The 14047-nt window shown below is 38.4% G+C and overlaps 1 protein-coding gene across 1 annotated transcript in view; it reads left to right on the top strand.

Moving 5' to 3' along the window:
- The window catches only part of LOC148614138 (uncharacterized), a 173698-nt gene that overhangs the window by 57618 nt on the left and 102033 nt on the right, over positions 1 to 14047 (top strand). Inside the window, exon 7 of the mRNA XM_088590432.1 lies at positions 4567 to 12564. Within this exon, the coding sequence (XP_088446558.1) occupies positions 4567 to 12564 (7998 nt within the window). The remainder of the gene's footprint in view (positions 1 to 4566; positions 12565 to 14047) is intronic.

Here is a 14047-nt window from a genome sequence, read left to right as displayed (position 1 = left end):
AAAATGGTAAAGTTACTGTGAAAGTACTATAATTCGTGGATACCAATTTTCGTGAATAAGGGATGAAACACTAGTTCGTGGATTCTTGAATGCGTGGATTTGAGGTGTTTAGTATACAAATCAACGGAAATCTCCTTTTCGTTAGGAACCAAATTTCGTGGTTTGGCCTACCCATGAAAACCACGTAGGTTGATAAATATCTGACACAATCTAAGTAAGGGCCTTTGTCGTGATATTCAATGGTATATGTGTAAACGACATGTAAGTTGGTGACATTCGCTGTTCATTTGTATATCAACAATGTTTACATCGGAATTACAAACCAATTTTACTCAGCACAAATACTGTCATAAAAATCTCCCGAACTTTTTCTTTTAATAATAATGTGGTTTAAAAGTGGTAAAGTTTTGGGCATCCTTTGTTATCTCCAACAAGCTAGATATAACAGACCATTAAAATTATTGTAAAACAAAGTTAGGGTTAATAAAAAGCTATTTTGCAACACATTAAATGAAACATTAAATTGAAAAGTTCTAGAATATAGATTAATTTTGTTTCTTGTTGACTCTGTAGCCAATTTTTAATGAACAAATAATTTACATCAAACCATATTTACATCAAACCATAAAGGATAAATACCACGAATGTAAGTCATTTATATAAAAAATATCAGAAAGGCTACTGTAAACGTATTATTTTTGCCGATTCCAAAATTGGCTGATTCTGTCACTCGAAGATATTCGCGGGTCAAAAAAATATTTATTGTTATGTAGTGTTCAACATTAGCTAGCAAATATGTCTATTGCATTTTTCTGTCCACTGCAAAAATTAATACGTTGACAACTAAAATTGGAAAATGACGTCATAAAATTCACGTGAGTCATTATGCAATTATTCATATAACTTTTCTTCCAAGGAGTACTTGTCTTACGATTTCTAAGTTTACTTACTCAAAACTAACATTAACGTGTAGGTGAGGTCAAAAATTGTACCTAATAATTGTTCCATTCAGTCACTGCATGTAAGATCCAATAATACTCCGCTCTACCTCTATTCAGGGAATCAAGTTCCTGTTTTCGTTTTCGGGAATGCATTATTAAAAGGAAAAAAACACAATTATTTATTAAGTAATTTAAACAGCAAGTAAAAAGAGATTATGTTAGAACTTGTAAATCTGATTTTAATTAGATTGGGAACCTTTTTTATTTTGTAGCTACTGTTTCTTGATATTGCTTCGAAATTCGTAATCAATGTCGTTCGAACCGTCCTTGTACCAGATTGTATTTTCAATATTATTCATGTACCTTAATTATTGTTGAAAAGTTTCTTTGAAACTTTGACAATATTTTAGTATGACTCATTGACTTCTAAATTGTTGAAAGATAATTCATATAATTTGTGTATAGCAACAGAGAAAAGTAAGTCATGCTTAATATCTCCAAGTACGTACAATTATGGAGTTATGGGATGAGTTGTTCAAATGACCATCGCCAGATGACTTTCTTCGGAGAGAGAAATCTAGGAAACCAAGATTCTAGCGGAAATCAAAAGAATGTATGCAAGGGACAAATAGAGACCAGACAGGGACAAACAGAGACCAGACAGGGAAAACAAAGAACATGAAATAACCAACATAATACGTACAAAGCAACAAAAGTAAATAGAAGCATTTGAGAAGAGATGCACATTTCTATCAATATAAATTTTAATGTACTATAGCCAATGTTTAAATATCTCTAAGTGTCCAGTTAACTACCCAATGAAGTTCATAAGGTGATTGTAATTTAATTACCTAAAGACCAACACTGCCCCCGATGATTATTATTGTATGTGTTACTATCATGGTATTCTTTAAACTGTACGTTAAGAAAGTAGTGCAAATCGCAGAAAGGCATGATATTTTGCAAATATAGATGGTAGAAAGCAATGGATTTAGGGAAAAACAATGGAATTTAAGAAATGTTCGTTTAGTAAATTGAATTTTAAGAAAAACACCAAATGAAGTATAACTTGCAATTTTAGTTATGTCATGCCACACATTTATTTTTATTAACAAGTGATAACGAGTTTCAGTTCCATTTTTCAAAGTTCTTATTTCTCTAAGAATCAGGCAAAACGTGTATAAGGGGTAGCTCATGAGGAAAAAAAAACCCACAAATTGTATAGCATTATTCAAGTATTTACACCTCATAACTTCAAGAAATCGAAAACAAAATGGTAAAAAAGTTTGCTTTAAAAAAAGATAGGTCTAAGTTTGTTTAAATGCAATATGGAAAAATGGCGGAAAATATCTGCAGTTATCAGTCTATTTCAAGGATTCTTCAGGATAAATTTAAATAGCATTTTTGGTTGTTTTCTAGATGTACTTGATATATTTGAGGCAAAAAAGACCAATTGAAAAAAAATATTTGCAACCCATTGCCTGATTCTTCAACAAAATGGTACTTAAGTAAAAACAAAGAGGGCTTTTCAAGAGGGTGTCTTTAGGATGAAAAAAATGTCACTAACATGTAACATCACGTAAAATGTTTGTCAAAACTAATGTAATGTATAGTGGTTAATAGTTTTTAAATTATTCAAAGTTAAGTAAATAAGAAGGGTTTTCTGCATATGTGGTAAAACTAAACGTGCTACATCCATAATATATATCGGTATCAGTACATGAAAAATCGATGATATGCCCTATAGGATTGATGCCACGTGATAAACAAAAAATGATTTTATTTTATCACACCAAGGAACACTTCCTCATCTCTTATAAACCTTAGGAAAAACTTTCAGATTAATGTGTATCTCCAGGTTATAAGGGGATAGAATTTGGAAAAAAAAACATCAATTTAAATGAAACTATAAGAGAATTAAAAGACAGAGGGGTGCCTGAAGGGTTTTAATTACTATTTGGTGAATGAATCTAAAAATAGTGGAACATATTTTTTCTCAGTTTTGTCTTTTGCCTCAATATATTGAGTGCATTTGGTAACCAACCCAAAAGCCACATGAATTTATCCTAAAGCATGTGTGACATAGATGTTTTGTCTGCAATTTCATGCAATTTTTCCATAGTGTATTTCAACCAAATTGAATTTTCAATATTAATTTAAATGGTTGTTGGGTGCTATAAAAGGTATATTTGACATACGTTAGACAAAAACAAAAACAATTTAAGAAAAATAATGTGCCATCCATTGCCTGATTCTTACATAGAATTGTACTCAGTTTGAATTGATATGCTAGCCCTGAAATATAAACATCACTTTCAGCTGTCATTAATGTGTTAAAGAATCGGTATCTTATAGACTTCCGCGTTAATGATTGTGATTAGGTGGCTGAAAATACCTTAAGGCACTTTTACAGCGATATTATGAAAATACTTGAACAAACAAATGTACCAAAACTTAGGAAGGTAAGATAGCCATCTTCTTCTTTACTGTACAATTAAAACGAGAAAACAGATCTAAAAATGAATAATAACTTATAATCATGTTAAATGTTTTTAGACATCTTATTTAGTTCGATAAACACGGACGTTGAATACTTACATGTAGCTTGTTCAAGTATTAACTAGAAATTTACCTTTTGTCATCCATTTACCTTTCGTCTTGTGCGAGAAAGCTTTCATTTTTTGTTTACAAATTTGGAACTTTGTTTAAATTGATGATAATTTTTCTTAGCAAATATCAAACTTTTAAACCACAGTAGTAAAGGTTTGTCATATTATTTCTATGAAAATTTAAGGTATACATGTTCCATTTACAAAATTGGGAAAAGCAGTTTGAAACGCTAAAATACTCCCTCACTCTTATCATTATAATTTCAAGTTCTATTGGAGTTCATGTTTGTATCCAGTTTTGCACAAATTTGCCTTTTATTCATCACCCTAAAAAATATATATATATATTCTAGGAAATTACAAAACCAATAACATGCCTATCAATACGGTTGCCTTTGCTTATTCGCAAACCGAAGCTACAACAAATCAAGAATGAATAAAAAAACATTTAAGACAATAATAATGTTTCCAGCAATCAGAGAAATCCACCAATAACGTTACTTTAAAATATGAATTTAAATGGTATTTAAAATTCAGATGCATATATATTTTAAGATAGTGACTTAAACCTTTTTTTAGAGGAATACATATCAGTGCAAATGAAAACTTTCCAACTTAATAAAGAACTGACCATTTATTTACAAAAACCTGAAAAATGAAGTTGTTTTGACATAATGAGATACAATATGTGTTCTTTTACGGGAACAAAATATCTTAATATCCCAATAAAACAGTTTTCGAATTTTTCATAACCAATTCATACTTGACTTTCAACCATTTTTGATAAATTTACTTATTCCCACTATAGTAACAGAATATAATTCAATGTATGTGTATAAATCTAAAAAGATACTGATTATGCTTTCGTATTGCAAACTATCAGAAAATATTTGTAAATGTATTGTAAACACGAACACAACGGGGAAGAAGTTATGCATCACATCCGATGTTTAATATAGTAAAAAATATTTTTCATACTTAAATTCTTAACAGACCTGCAAGTTTAACCTTTGCAGATTATACTACCTCCAAAGCTGTAAGCACAGCCATAGCAGCCACAACGAGTTCAACTGGGTCTGAAACATTGTTTTCAGCATCGAAAACATCTCCGAAGGCATCGATCAAAAGCACTGTAGCATCAACAACTACAGCAGCAAGTTCAGGGACTGTCACCGGTACATTACAAGCCACAACTACTACTATTGCAGAAACTTCGAGCAGATTCGAAGCTGCACCGACTTCATCGTTGTCATTCATATCGACAAGGACAACAAGTGAAACAAATCTAACAACTACAACAAAAGAGGATTCTACTTCTCAAGTTGCAAGCACTACCATAGCATCAACTACAAATACAACTGAGTCTACAACGACTTATTCATCACCATCATCTCCGGAGGCTTCGACCGAAAGCACTGTAGTAACATCAGCTGCAACTTCAAGTCCCACCACCAGCTTTGACACAACTACGCAAGCCGCAATCACTATAAATGCAGCAACTTCGGGCACAACCAACGCTGCATCGACATTAACGTTGCCAATCACATCGACAGGAACAACGAGTGAAACAACTCCAGAAAAAACAATAACAGAAGACACCACTTCTCAAGATGAAAGCATTACCATAGCAGCTACTACAAGTTCAACTGAGTCTGTAACGACTTCTTCGGTACCGACAACATCCCTTGAGGCAACGACCGAAAGCACTGTATTAACATCAACTACAGCTGCTAGATCCAGCACTGATGCTGCTGACACAACCACTACTAATGCAAACACTACTAATGCAGCAACTTCGAGCACAATCGAAGCTGCATCGACATCAACGTTGCCAATCACATCGACAGTGACAACGAGTGAAACAAATGTAGAAACAACCACAAATGGAGACACCATTTCTCGAGCTGCAAGCACTACCACAGCAGCAGCTACAAGTGCAACTGAGTCTACGACGACTTATTCGTCACCATCATTTGAGGAGGCTTCGACTAAAAGCACTGTAGTAACAACTACAGCTGCAAGTTCTAGCCCTAATGCTGTAACAACTTCACAAGACGCAATCACAAAATCAACGGTGAAAACTTCCAAAACAGAAAGTACTTCTTCGCAGACAGGAAGTACTGATATATCAGCGACAACAGTTACAACTGAGTCTGCAACTGTTTCGTCGGCCCCGACAACATCTCCGGAAGCATCGAACAAAAGCACTGCAGTAACATCAGCTACAACTTCAAGTTCAAGCACTAAAGCTGAAAGAAGTACACAAACCGCAACCACTACTAAAGCAGCAAGTTTGATCACAACCAAAGCTGCATCGAAATCACCATTGCCAATCACGTCGACAGGCACAACGAGTGAAACAACTGTAGAAACAACCACAACCGGAGAAACCACTTCTCAAGCTGCAAGCACTACTATAGCTACGGCTACAAGTTCAACTGAGTCTACAACGACTTCTTCACCAACCACAATATCTGTGGAGGCTTCGACCGAAAGCATTGTAGTAACATCAACTACAGCTACAAGTTCAAGCACTAACACTGACACAACTACACAAGCCGCAACGAGTGAAACAACTGTAGAAACAACGAAAACTGGAGACACCACTTCTCAAGCTGCAAGCACTACCATAACAGCAACTACAAGTACATCTGAGTCTACAACGACTTATTCGGCGAAATCATCTCCGGAGGCTTCGACCGAAAGCAATGTAGTAACATTAGCTACAACTTCAAGTCCCACCACCAGCTTTGACACAACTACGCAAGCCGCAATCACTATAAATGTAGCAACTTCGAGCACAACCGACGCTGCATCGACATTAACGTTGCCAATCACATCGACAGGAACAACGAGTGAAACAACCGTAGAAACAACTATAACAGAAGACACCACTTCTCAAGATGAAAGCATTACCATAGCAGCTACTACAAGTTCAACTGAGTCTGTAACGACTTCTTCGGTACCGACAACATCCCTTGAGGCAACGACCGAAAGCACTGTATTAACATCAACTACAGCTGTCAGATCCAGCACTGATGCTGCTGACACAACCACTACTAATGCAAACACTACTAATGCAGCAACTTCGAGCACAACCGAAGCTGCATCGACATCAACGTTGCCAATCACATCGACAGTGACAACGAGTGAAACAACTGTAGAATCAACCACAACAGAAGACACGACATCTAAACCTGCAAGCACTACCATGGCACCAACTACAAGTTCACCTGAATCTACAACAACTTATTCCGCACCGACAACATATCAAGATGCTACAAGTTCCACCATCACCACTGACACAACTACACAAGCCGAAACCACTAGTAATGCAGCAATTTCGGGCTCAACCGAACCTGCATCGACATCAAAGTTGAAAATCACATCGACAGGGACAACGAGTGAAACAAGTGTAGACGCAACCATAACAGAAGACACCACTTCTCAAACTACCATAGTAGCTACTACAAATTCAACTGAGTCCGCAACGACGTCTTCGGCACCGACATCATCTCTTGAGGCAACGACCGAAAGCACTGCAGTAACATCGACTACAGCTGCAGGTTCCACCACCAGCGCTGATACAACTACTCAAGCCGCAACCACTACCTATGCAGCAACTTTGGGCTCAACCGAAGCTGCATCGACAGCAACGTTGCCAATCACATCGACAGTGACAACGAGTGAAACAAATGTAGAAACAACCACAAATGGAGACACCATTTCTCGAGCTGCAAGCACTACCATAGCAGCAGCTACAAATACAACTGAGTCTACAACGACATATTCGTCACCATCATCTCCGGAGGCTTCGACTAAAAGCAATGTGGTAACAACTACAGCTGCAAGATCCAGCCCTAACGCTGTAACAACTTCACAAGACGCAACCACAAAATCAGCTGTCAAAACTACTACAACAGAAGGTACTTCTTCACAGACAGGAAGTACTGCTATATCAGCGACAACAGTTACAACTGAGTCTGCAACTGTTTCGTCGGCCCCGACAACATCTCCGGAAGCATCGAACAAAAGCACTGCAGTAACATCAGCTACAACTTCAAGTTCAAGCACTAAAGCTGAAAGAAGTACACAAACCGCAACCACTACTAATGCAGCAAGTTTGATCACAACCAAAGCTGCATCGAAATCACCATTGCCAATCACGTCGACAGGCACAACGAGTGAAACAACTGTAGAAACAACCACAACCGGAGAAACCACTTCTCAAGCTGCAAGCACTACTATAGCTACGGCTACAAGTTCAACTGAGTCTACAACGACTTCTTCACCAACCACAATATCTGTGGAGGCTTCGACCGAAAGCATTGTAATAACATCAACTACAGCTGCAAATTCAAGCACTAACACTGACACAACTACACAAGCCGCAACGAGTGAAACAACTGTAGAAACAACGAAAACTGGAGACATCACTTCTCAAGCTGCAAGCACTACCATAACAGCAACTACAAGTACATCTGAGTCTAAAACGACTTATTCATCACCATCATCTCCGGAGGCTTCGACCGAAAGCAATGTAGTAACATTAGCTACAACTTCAAGTCCCACCACCAGCTTTGACACAACTACGCAAGCCGCAACCACTATAAATGCAGCAACTTCGAGCACAACCGACGCTGCATCGACATTAACGTTGCCAATCACATCGACAGGAACAACGAGTGAAACAACTCCAGAAAAAACAATAACAGAAGACACCACTTCTCAAGATGAAAGCATTACCATAGCAGCTACTACAAGTTCAACTGAGTCTGTAACGACTTCTTCGGCACCGACAACATCCCTTGAGGCAACGACCGAAAGCACTGTATTAACATCAACTACAGCTGCCAGATCCAGCACTGATGCTGCTGACACAACCACTACTAATGCAAACACTACTAATGCAGCAACTTCGAGCACAATCGAAGCTGCATCGACATCAACGTTGCCAATCACATCGACAGTGACAACGAGTGAAACAACTGTAGAATCAACCACAACAGAAGACACGACATCTAAACCTGCAAGCACTACCATGGCATCAACTACAAGTTCATCTGAATCTACAACGACTTATTCGGCACCGACAACATATCTAGACGCTGCAAGTTCCACCATCACCGCTGACACAACTACACAAGCCGAAACCACTAGTAATGCAGCAATTTCGGGCCCAACCGAACCTGCATCGACATCAAAGTTGAAAATCGCATCGACAGGGACAACGAGTGAAACAAGTGTAGACGCAACCATAACAGAAGACACCACTTCTCAAACTACCATAGTAGCTACTACAAATTCAACTGAGTCCGCAACGACGTCTTCGGCACCGACATCATCTCTTGAGGCAACGACCGAAAGCACTGCAGTAACATCGACTACAGCTGCAGGTTCCACCACCAGCGCTGATACAACTACTCAAGCCGCAACCACTACCTATGCAGCAACTTTGGGCTCAACCGAAGCTGCAACGACAGCAACGTTGCCAATCACATCGACAGTGACAACGAGTGAAACAAATGTAGAAACAACCACAAATGGAGACACCATTTCTCGAGCTGCAAGCACTACCATAGCAGCAGCTACAAGTACAACTGAGTCTACAACGACTTATTCGTCACCATCATCTCCGGAGGCTTCGACTAAAAGCAATGTGGTAACAACTACAGCTGCAAGATCCAGCCCTAACGCTGTAACAACTTCACAAGACGCAACCACAAAATCAGCTGTCAAAACTACTACAACAGAAGGTACTTCTTCACAGACAGGAAGTACTGCTATATCAGCGACAACAGTTACAACTGAGTCTGCAACTGTTTCGTCGGCCCCGACAACATCTCCGGAAGCATCGAACAAAAGCACTGCAGTAACATCAGCTACAACTTCAAGTTCAAGCACTAAAGCTGAAAGAAGTACACAAACCGCAACCACTACTAATGTAGCAAGTTTGATCACAACCAAAGCTGCATCGAAATCACCATTGCCAATCACGTCGACAGGCACAACGAGTGAAACAACTGTAGAAACAACAATAACAAAAGACATTACTTCTCAAGATGCAAGCACTACTATTGCTGCGACTACAAGTTCAACTGAGTCTACAACGACTTCTTCACCAACCACAATATCTGTGGAGGCTTCGACCGAAAGCATTGTAGTAACATCAACTACAGCTGCAAGTTCAAGCACTAACACTGACACAACTACACAAGCCGCAACGAGTGAAACAACTGTAGAAACAACCACAACCGGAGAAACCACTTCTAAACCTGCAAGCACAACCATAACAGCGACTATAAGTTTAACTGAATCTGTTACAACTTCTTCGGCACCGATCACATCTCTAGAGGAAACGACGGAAAACACTCTAGGAACATCAACTACAGCTGCAAGTTCCAATACTAATGTTGCAATAACAACACAAGCCGCAACCACAAAATCAGCTGTGAAATCTACCTCAATAGAAAGTAAATCTTCTCAGACTGGAAGTACTGCTATAGCCGCGACAACAATTACAACTGAGTCTGCAACTGTTTCTTCGGCACCAACAACATCTCCGGAAGCATCGACCGAAAGCACTTCAGTAACATCAGCTACAACTCCAAGTTCCAGCACTAACGCTGACAGAAGTAAAGAAGCCAAAATCACTACTAATGCAACAAGTTTGCGCACCACCAAATCTGCATCAACATCAACATTGCCAATCAAATCGAGAGGGACAACGAGTGAAACAACTGTAGAAACAACCACGACCGGAGACACCACTTCTAAACCTGCAAGCACTTCCATAGCAGTTGCTGCAAGTTCAACTGAGTCTGCAACGACTTTGTCGGCACCGATAACATCTCATGAGACAATCGAAACTGTAGTAACATCAACTACAGCTGCAAGTTTCAGCACTAACACTGACATAACTACACAAGCCGTAACCATTACTAATGCAGCAACTTGGGGCTCAACCGAAGCTACATCAACATCAACGATGCCAATCACATCGACAGGGACAACGAGTGAAACAAATGTAGAAACAGCCACAATTGGAGACACCATTTCTGAAGCTGCAAGCACTACCACAGCAGGAACTACAAGTTCAACTGAATCTACAACGCCTTATTCGGCACCGAAAACATCTCTAGACGCTGCAAGTTCCACCGCCAGTGCTGACACAACTACACATGCCGCAACAACAAAATCAACTGTCGAAACTACCACAACAGAAGGTACTACTTCTCAAACAAGAAGTACTGCTATAGCAGCGACAATAATCACAACTGAGTCTGCAACTGATTCATCGGCGCCGACAACAACTCCGGAAGCATTGACCGAAAGCACTGTAATAACATCAACTACAGCTCCAAGTTCAAGCACTTATACTGACACAACTGCACAAACCCTAATCACTTCTAATGCAGCAACTTCGAGCTCAACTGAAGCAGTATTGACCTCAACATTGCAAATCACATCGACAGGGACAATGAGTGAAACAAATATAGAAGCAACCACAACCGGAGAAACAACTTCTCAAGCTGCAAGCACTACTATATCAGCAAATACAAGTTCAACTGAATCTACAACGACTTATTTGCCACAAACATCATCTCCGGCGGCTTCGACCGAAAGCACTGTAGTAACATCAAATACAGCTGCAAGTTCCAGCACTAACGTCAACACAAATACACAAGCTTTTGCCACTACTAATGCAGCAACTTCGAGCGCAACCGAAGTTGCATCGATATCAACGTTGCCAAACATATCGACAGGGACAACGAGCAAAACAACTGTAGAAACAACTACAAATGAAGACACCCCTTCTAAATTTGCAAGCACTACCATAGCAACAACTACAAGTTTAATTGAGTCTGCAACGACTTTGTCAGCAGCGACAAAATCTCTGGAGGTATCGACCGAAAGCACTGTAGTAACTACAGCTGCAAGTTTGAGTTCTACCGCAGACACAATTACACAAGGAGCCAGTACTCCTACTGCAACAACCTCGACAACAATCGATTCCGCATCGACATCAACGTTGCCTATCACATCGACAGGGACAACGATAAAATCGACTGTCAAATCTACCACAACAGAAGGTACTATTTCTCAGGCTGAAAGTTCTAACATAGCAGGGACAATTTCAACTGAGTCTGCAACTGCTTCATCGGCACCGACAAGATCTCCGCGGGCATCGACCGAAAATACTGCAGAAAGAATTACTACAGCTGCAAGTTCCAGCACTTACGCTGACATAACTACACATGCCGCTACCACTTCTAATACAACAACTTTAAGCACAACCGAAGCTGCATCGTCATCGCCGTTGCCAATCACATCAACAGGGACAACGACTGAAACAACTAAATTATCAACCATAACTGAAGACACCACTTCTCAAGCTGCAAACACTACAATAGCAGAAATTACAAGTTCAACTAAGTCTTCTACGACTTCTTCAGCACCGACAACATCGCTAGAGGCATCGACTGGAAGCACTGTAGTAGCATCAACTACAGCTGCAAGTTCCAGCACTAATGCAGACAAAATTACACAAGCCGTTATCACTACTAATGCAGCAACTTCGAGCACAACCGAAGTTGCATCGACATCAACTATGCCAATCACACTGACAGGGAGAACGACTAAAAGAACTGTAATAACTACCACAACAGAAGGTACTACTTCTCAGGTTCAAAGTTCTACCATAGCAGCGAACACAATTGCAACTGAGTCTGCAACTGAGTCTGAAACTGCTTCATCGGCACCGACAACATCTCCTGGAGTATCGACCAACAGCACTGTAAAAACAACTAACACAGGTGCAAGTTCAAGCACGACCACCGACAAAATTACACAAGCCGGAATCACTACTAATGCAAGCGTTACTAGTGAAGAAACTTTGACTCCAACGACGCTAATCACATCGACATTGACAACTAATGAAACCTCTGTAAAAGCTTCAATAAATACGCACACTACCGTTAGTTTAACCACGGGTAGTGCTTCTAGACAAACGGGTAAGACATGAAGATATGGTTAAGTTAAAATATATATTAAAAGTCTAATGGGATGTGGGAACTCTACCATGTTACTTGCTAGTGAATTACTATGTAGATACACAGCATGCACGACGAGGATCAACATAGAATGTTAATATTATATATGATTCTTTCTCGGAAATAAATCGAGAGCGCAAACATTAGCACATGATGTAACTTAATAGGAAAATCTCTGATGGTATCGGGTAAGACAGAAGATTATCTGCAACGGTAGACACGGAATATATATAACGATTAGGAAAGAGTAATGTAAAATTCAAAATTTACTTTAATAGCGTTCTGTAGAAACATACAAATTAAATTACTACACTCATTTCTAGATTGACAAAAAATAGTGTTATAAGGAAGTGTTTAGCATGTATACTTCAGATTTTATTAGTTTTGTATTTGACAAATGTAACAGATTGTTAGCTTCCTTTGATGAGCTTGGTCATGTACACAAGAAATGCTATGTTTTCAAACTTATTAGCCGTTTGTCCTTTTTTTTTCAAACAAAGAAAAAAAAACTGAATAAAACAAACAGGCTATTGTAATATAAAAACGGTTACCGTAAAGGTAATTAAATGTTTGCGGTAATCGAAATCTGCTGCATCAATATTGTTGAAATTTCAATAATGTAAGGTGTATTATTGCAATGTTCAGTATTTGTTACAGTAATGGCGACCACAGCTCTTCGGCAATATAAACGTGTAAGTCAGCGGGTGCAGGGTGATGAGAACAAAAATTATCGTCTAGCAGTGATACGTCGCGGAGAAAATGTTATGAAACAATAAGTGTCCCCAATAATTATTACAAAAACTTAAATGATTTCTTGAATGTCCAAAAAATCCAACTTAAATAGCAAAAGATGATTAGGAGTATTTATTATGAGAATGTGACATTACTAGTAATTTCTTCCCTTTTACTTTCTTCCCAAACTCAGTTCAGAAGACAAAAAATATTATATATTAAGTTTTATAATAATTTATTAATTCTGAAAACAATATATTCAAATACATATGAACAGTCAATGTTCACTGTTACAATTTGTCATTTACAGTGAAATCTAATACTGGTTGAAAAAAAAAATGATGTGCTCACTTATAGGCAATGCCTACTCCATATTAAAATCAACGTAAATATTTTAAATTCGTTTGTTCTGGAAGTTGTGCTTGTTGATACTACACGATTTTAAAAAAATATGATTATTTTACAACTAAGATGAATTTTTAAAAGGGGTTATGCAGTTCTATTGCAGTCTTGGTAAATGTACTACATAATCAACTTAATTTCTCAAAAAACAAGGACCAGACATTATGCTAGAAATTTTAAACTTTTTAAACTTTTTCAACAATATGAAAAAAAATAAAATATAATTATTAAGTACCAGTCCATATAAAATTCAGACACTGCCAATGGTAAAATGTTCCATCGTGTATAAAACCCCACCAAACAAACAATG

The sequence above is a fragment of the Perna viridis genome, chromosome 6 (genome assembly GCF_037379345.1).
Source record: "Perna viridis isolate PV_CMFRI_1.1 ecotype Kerala chromosome 6, ASM3737934v1, whole genome shotgun sequence".
In the NCBI taxonomy this organism is placed as follows: domain Eukaryota; kingdom Metazoa; phylum Mollusca; class Bivalvia; order Mytilida; family Mytilidae; genus Perna; species Perna viridis.
Note: the sequence above shows the minus strand (reverse complement) of the source record. Positions and strands in the feature narration are given on the sequence as shown.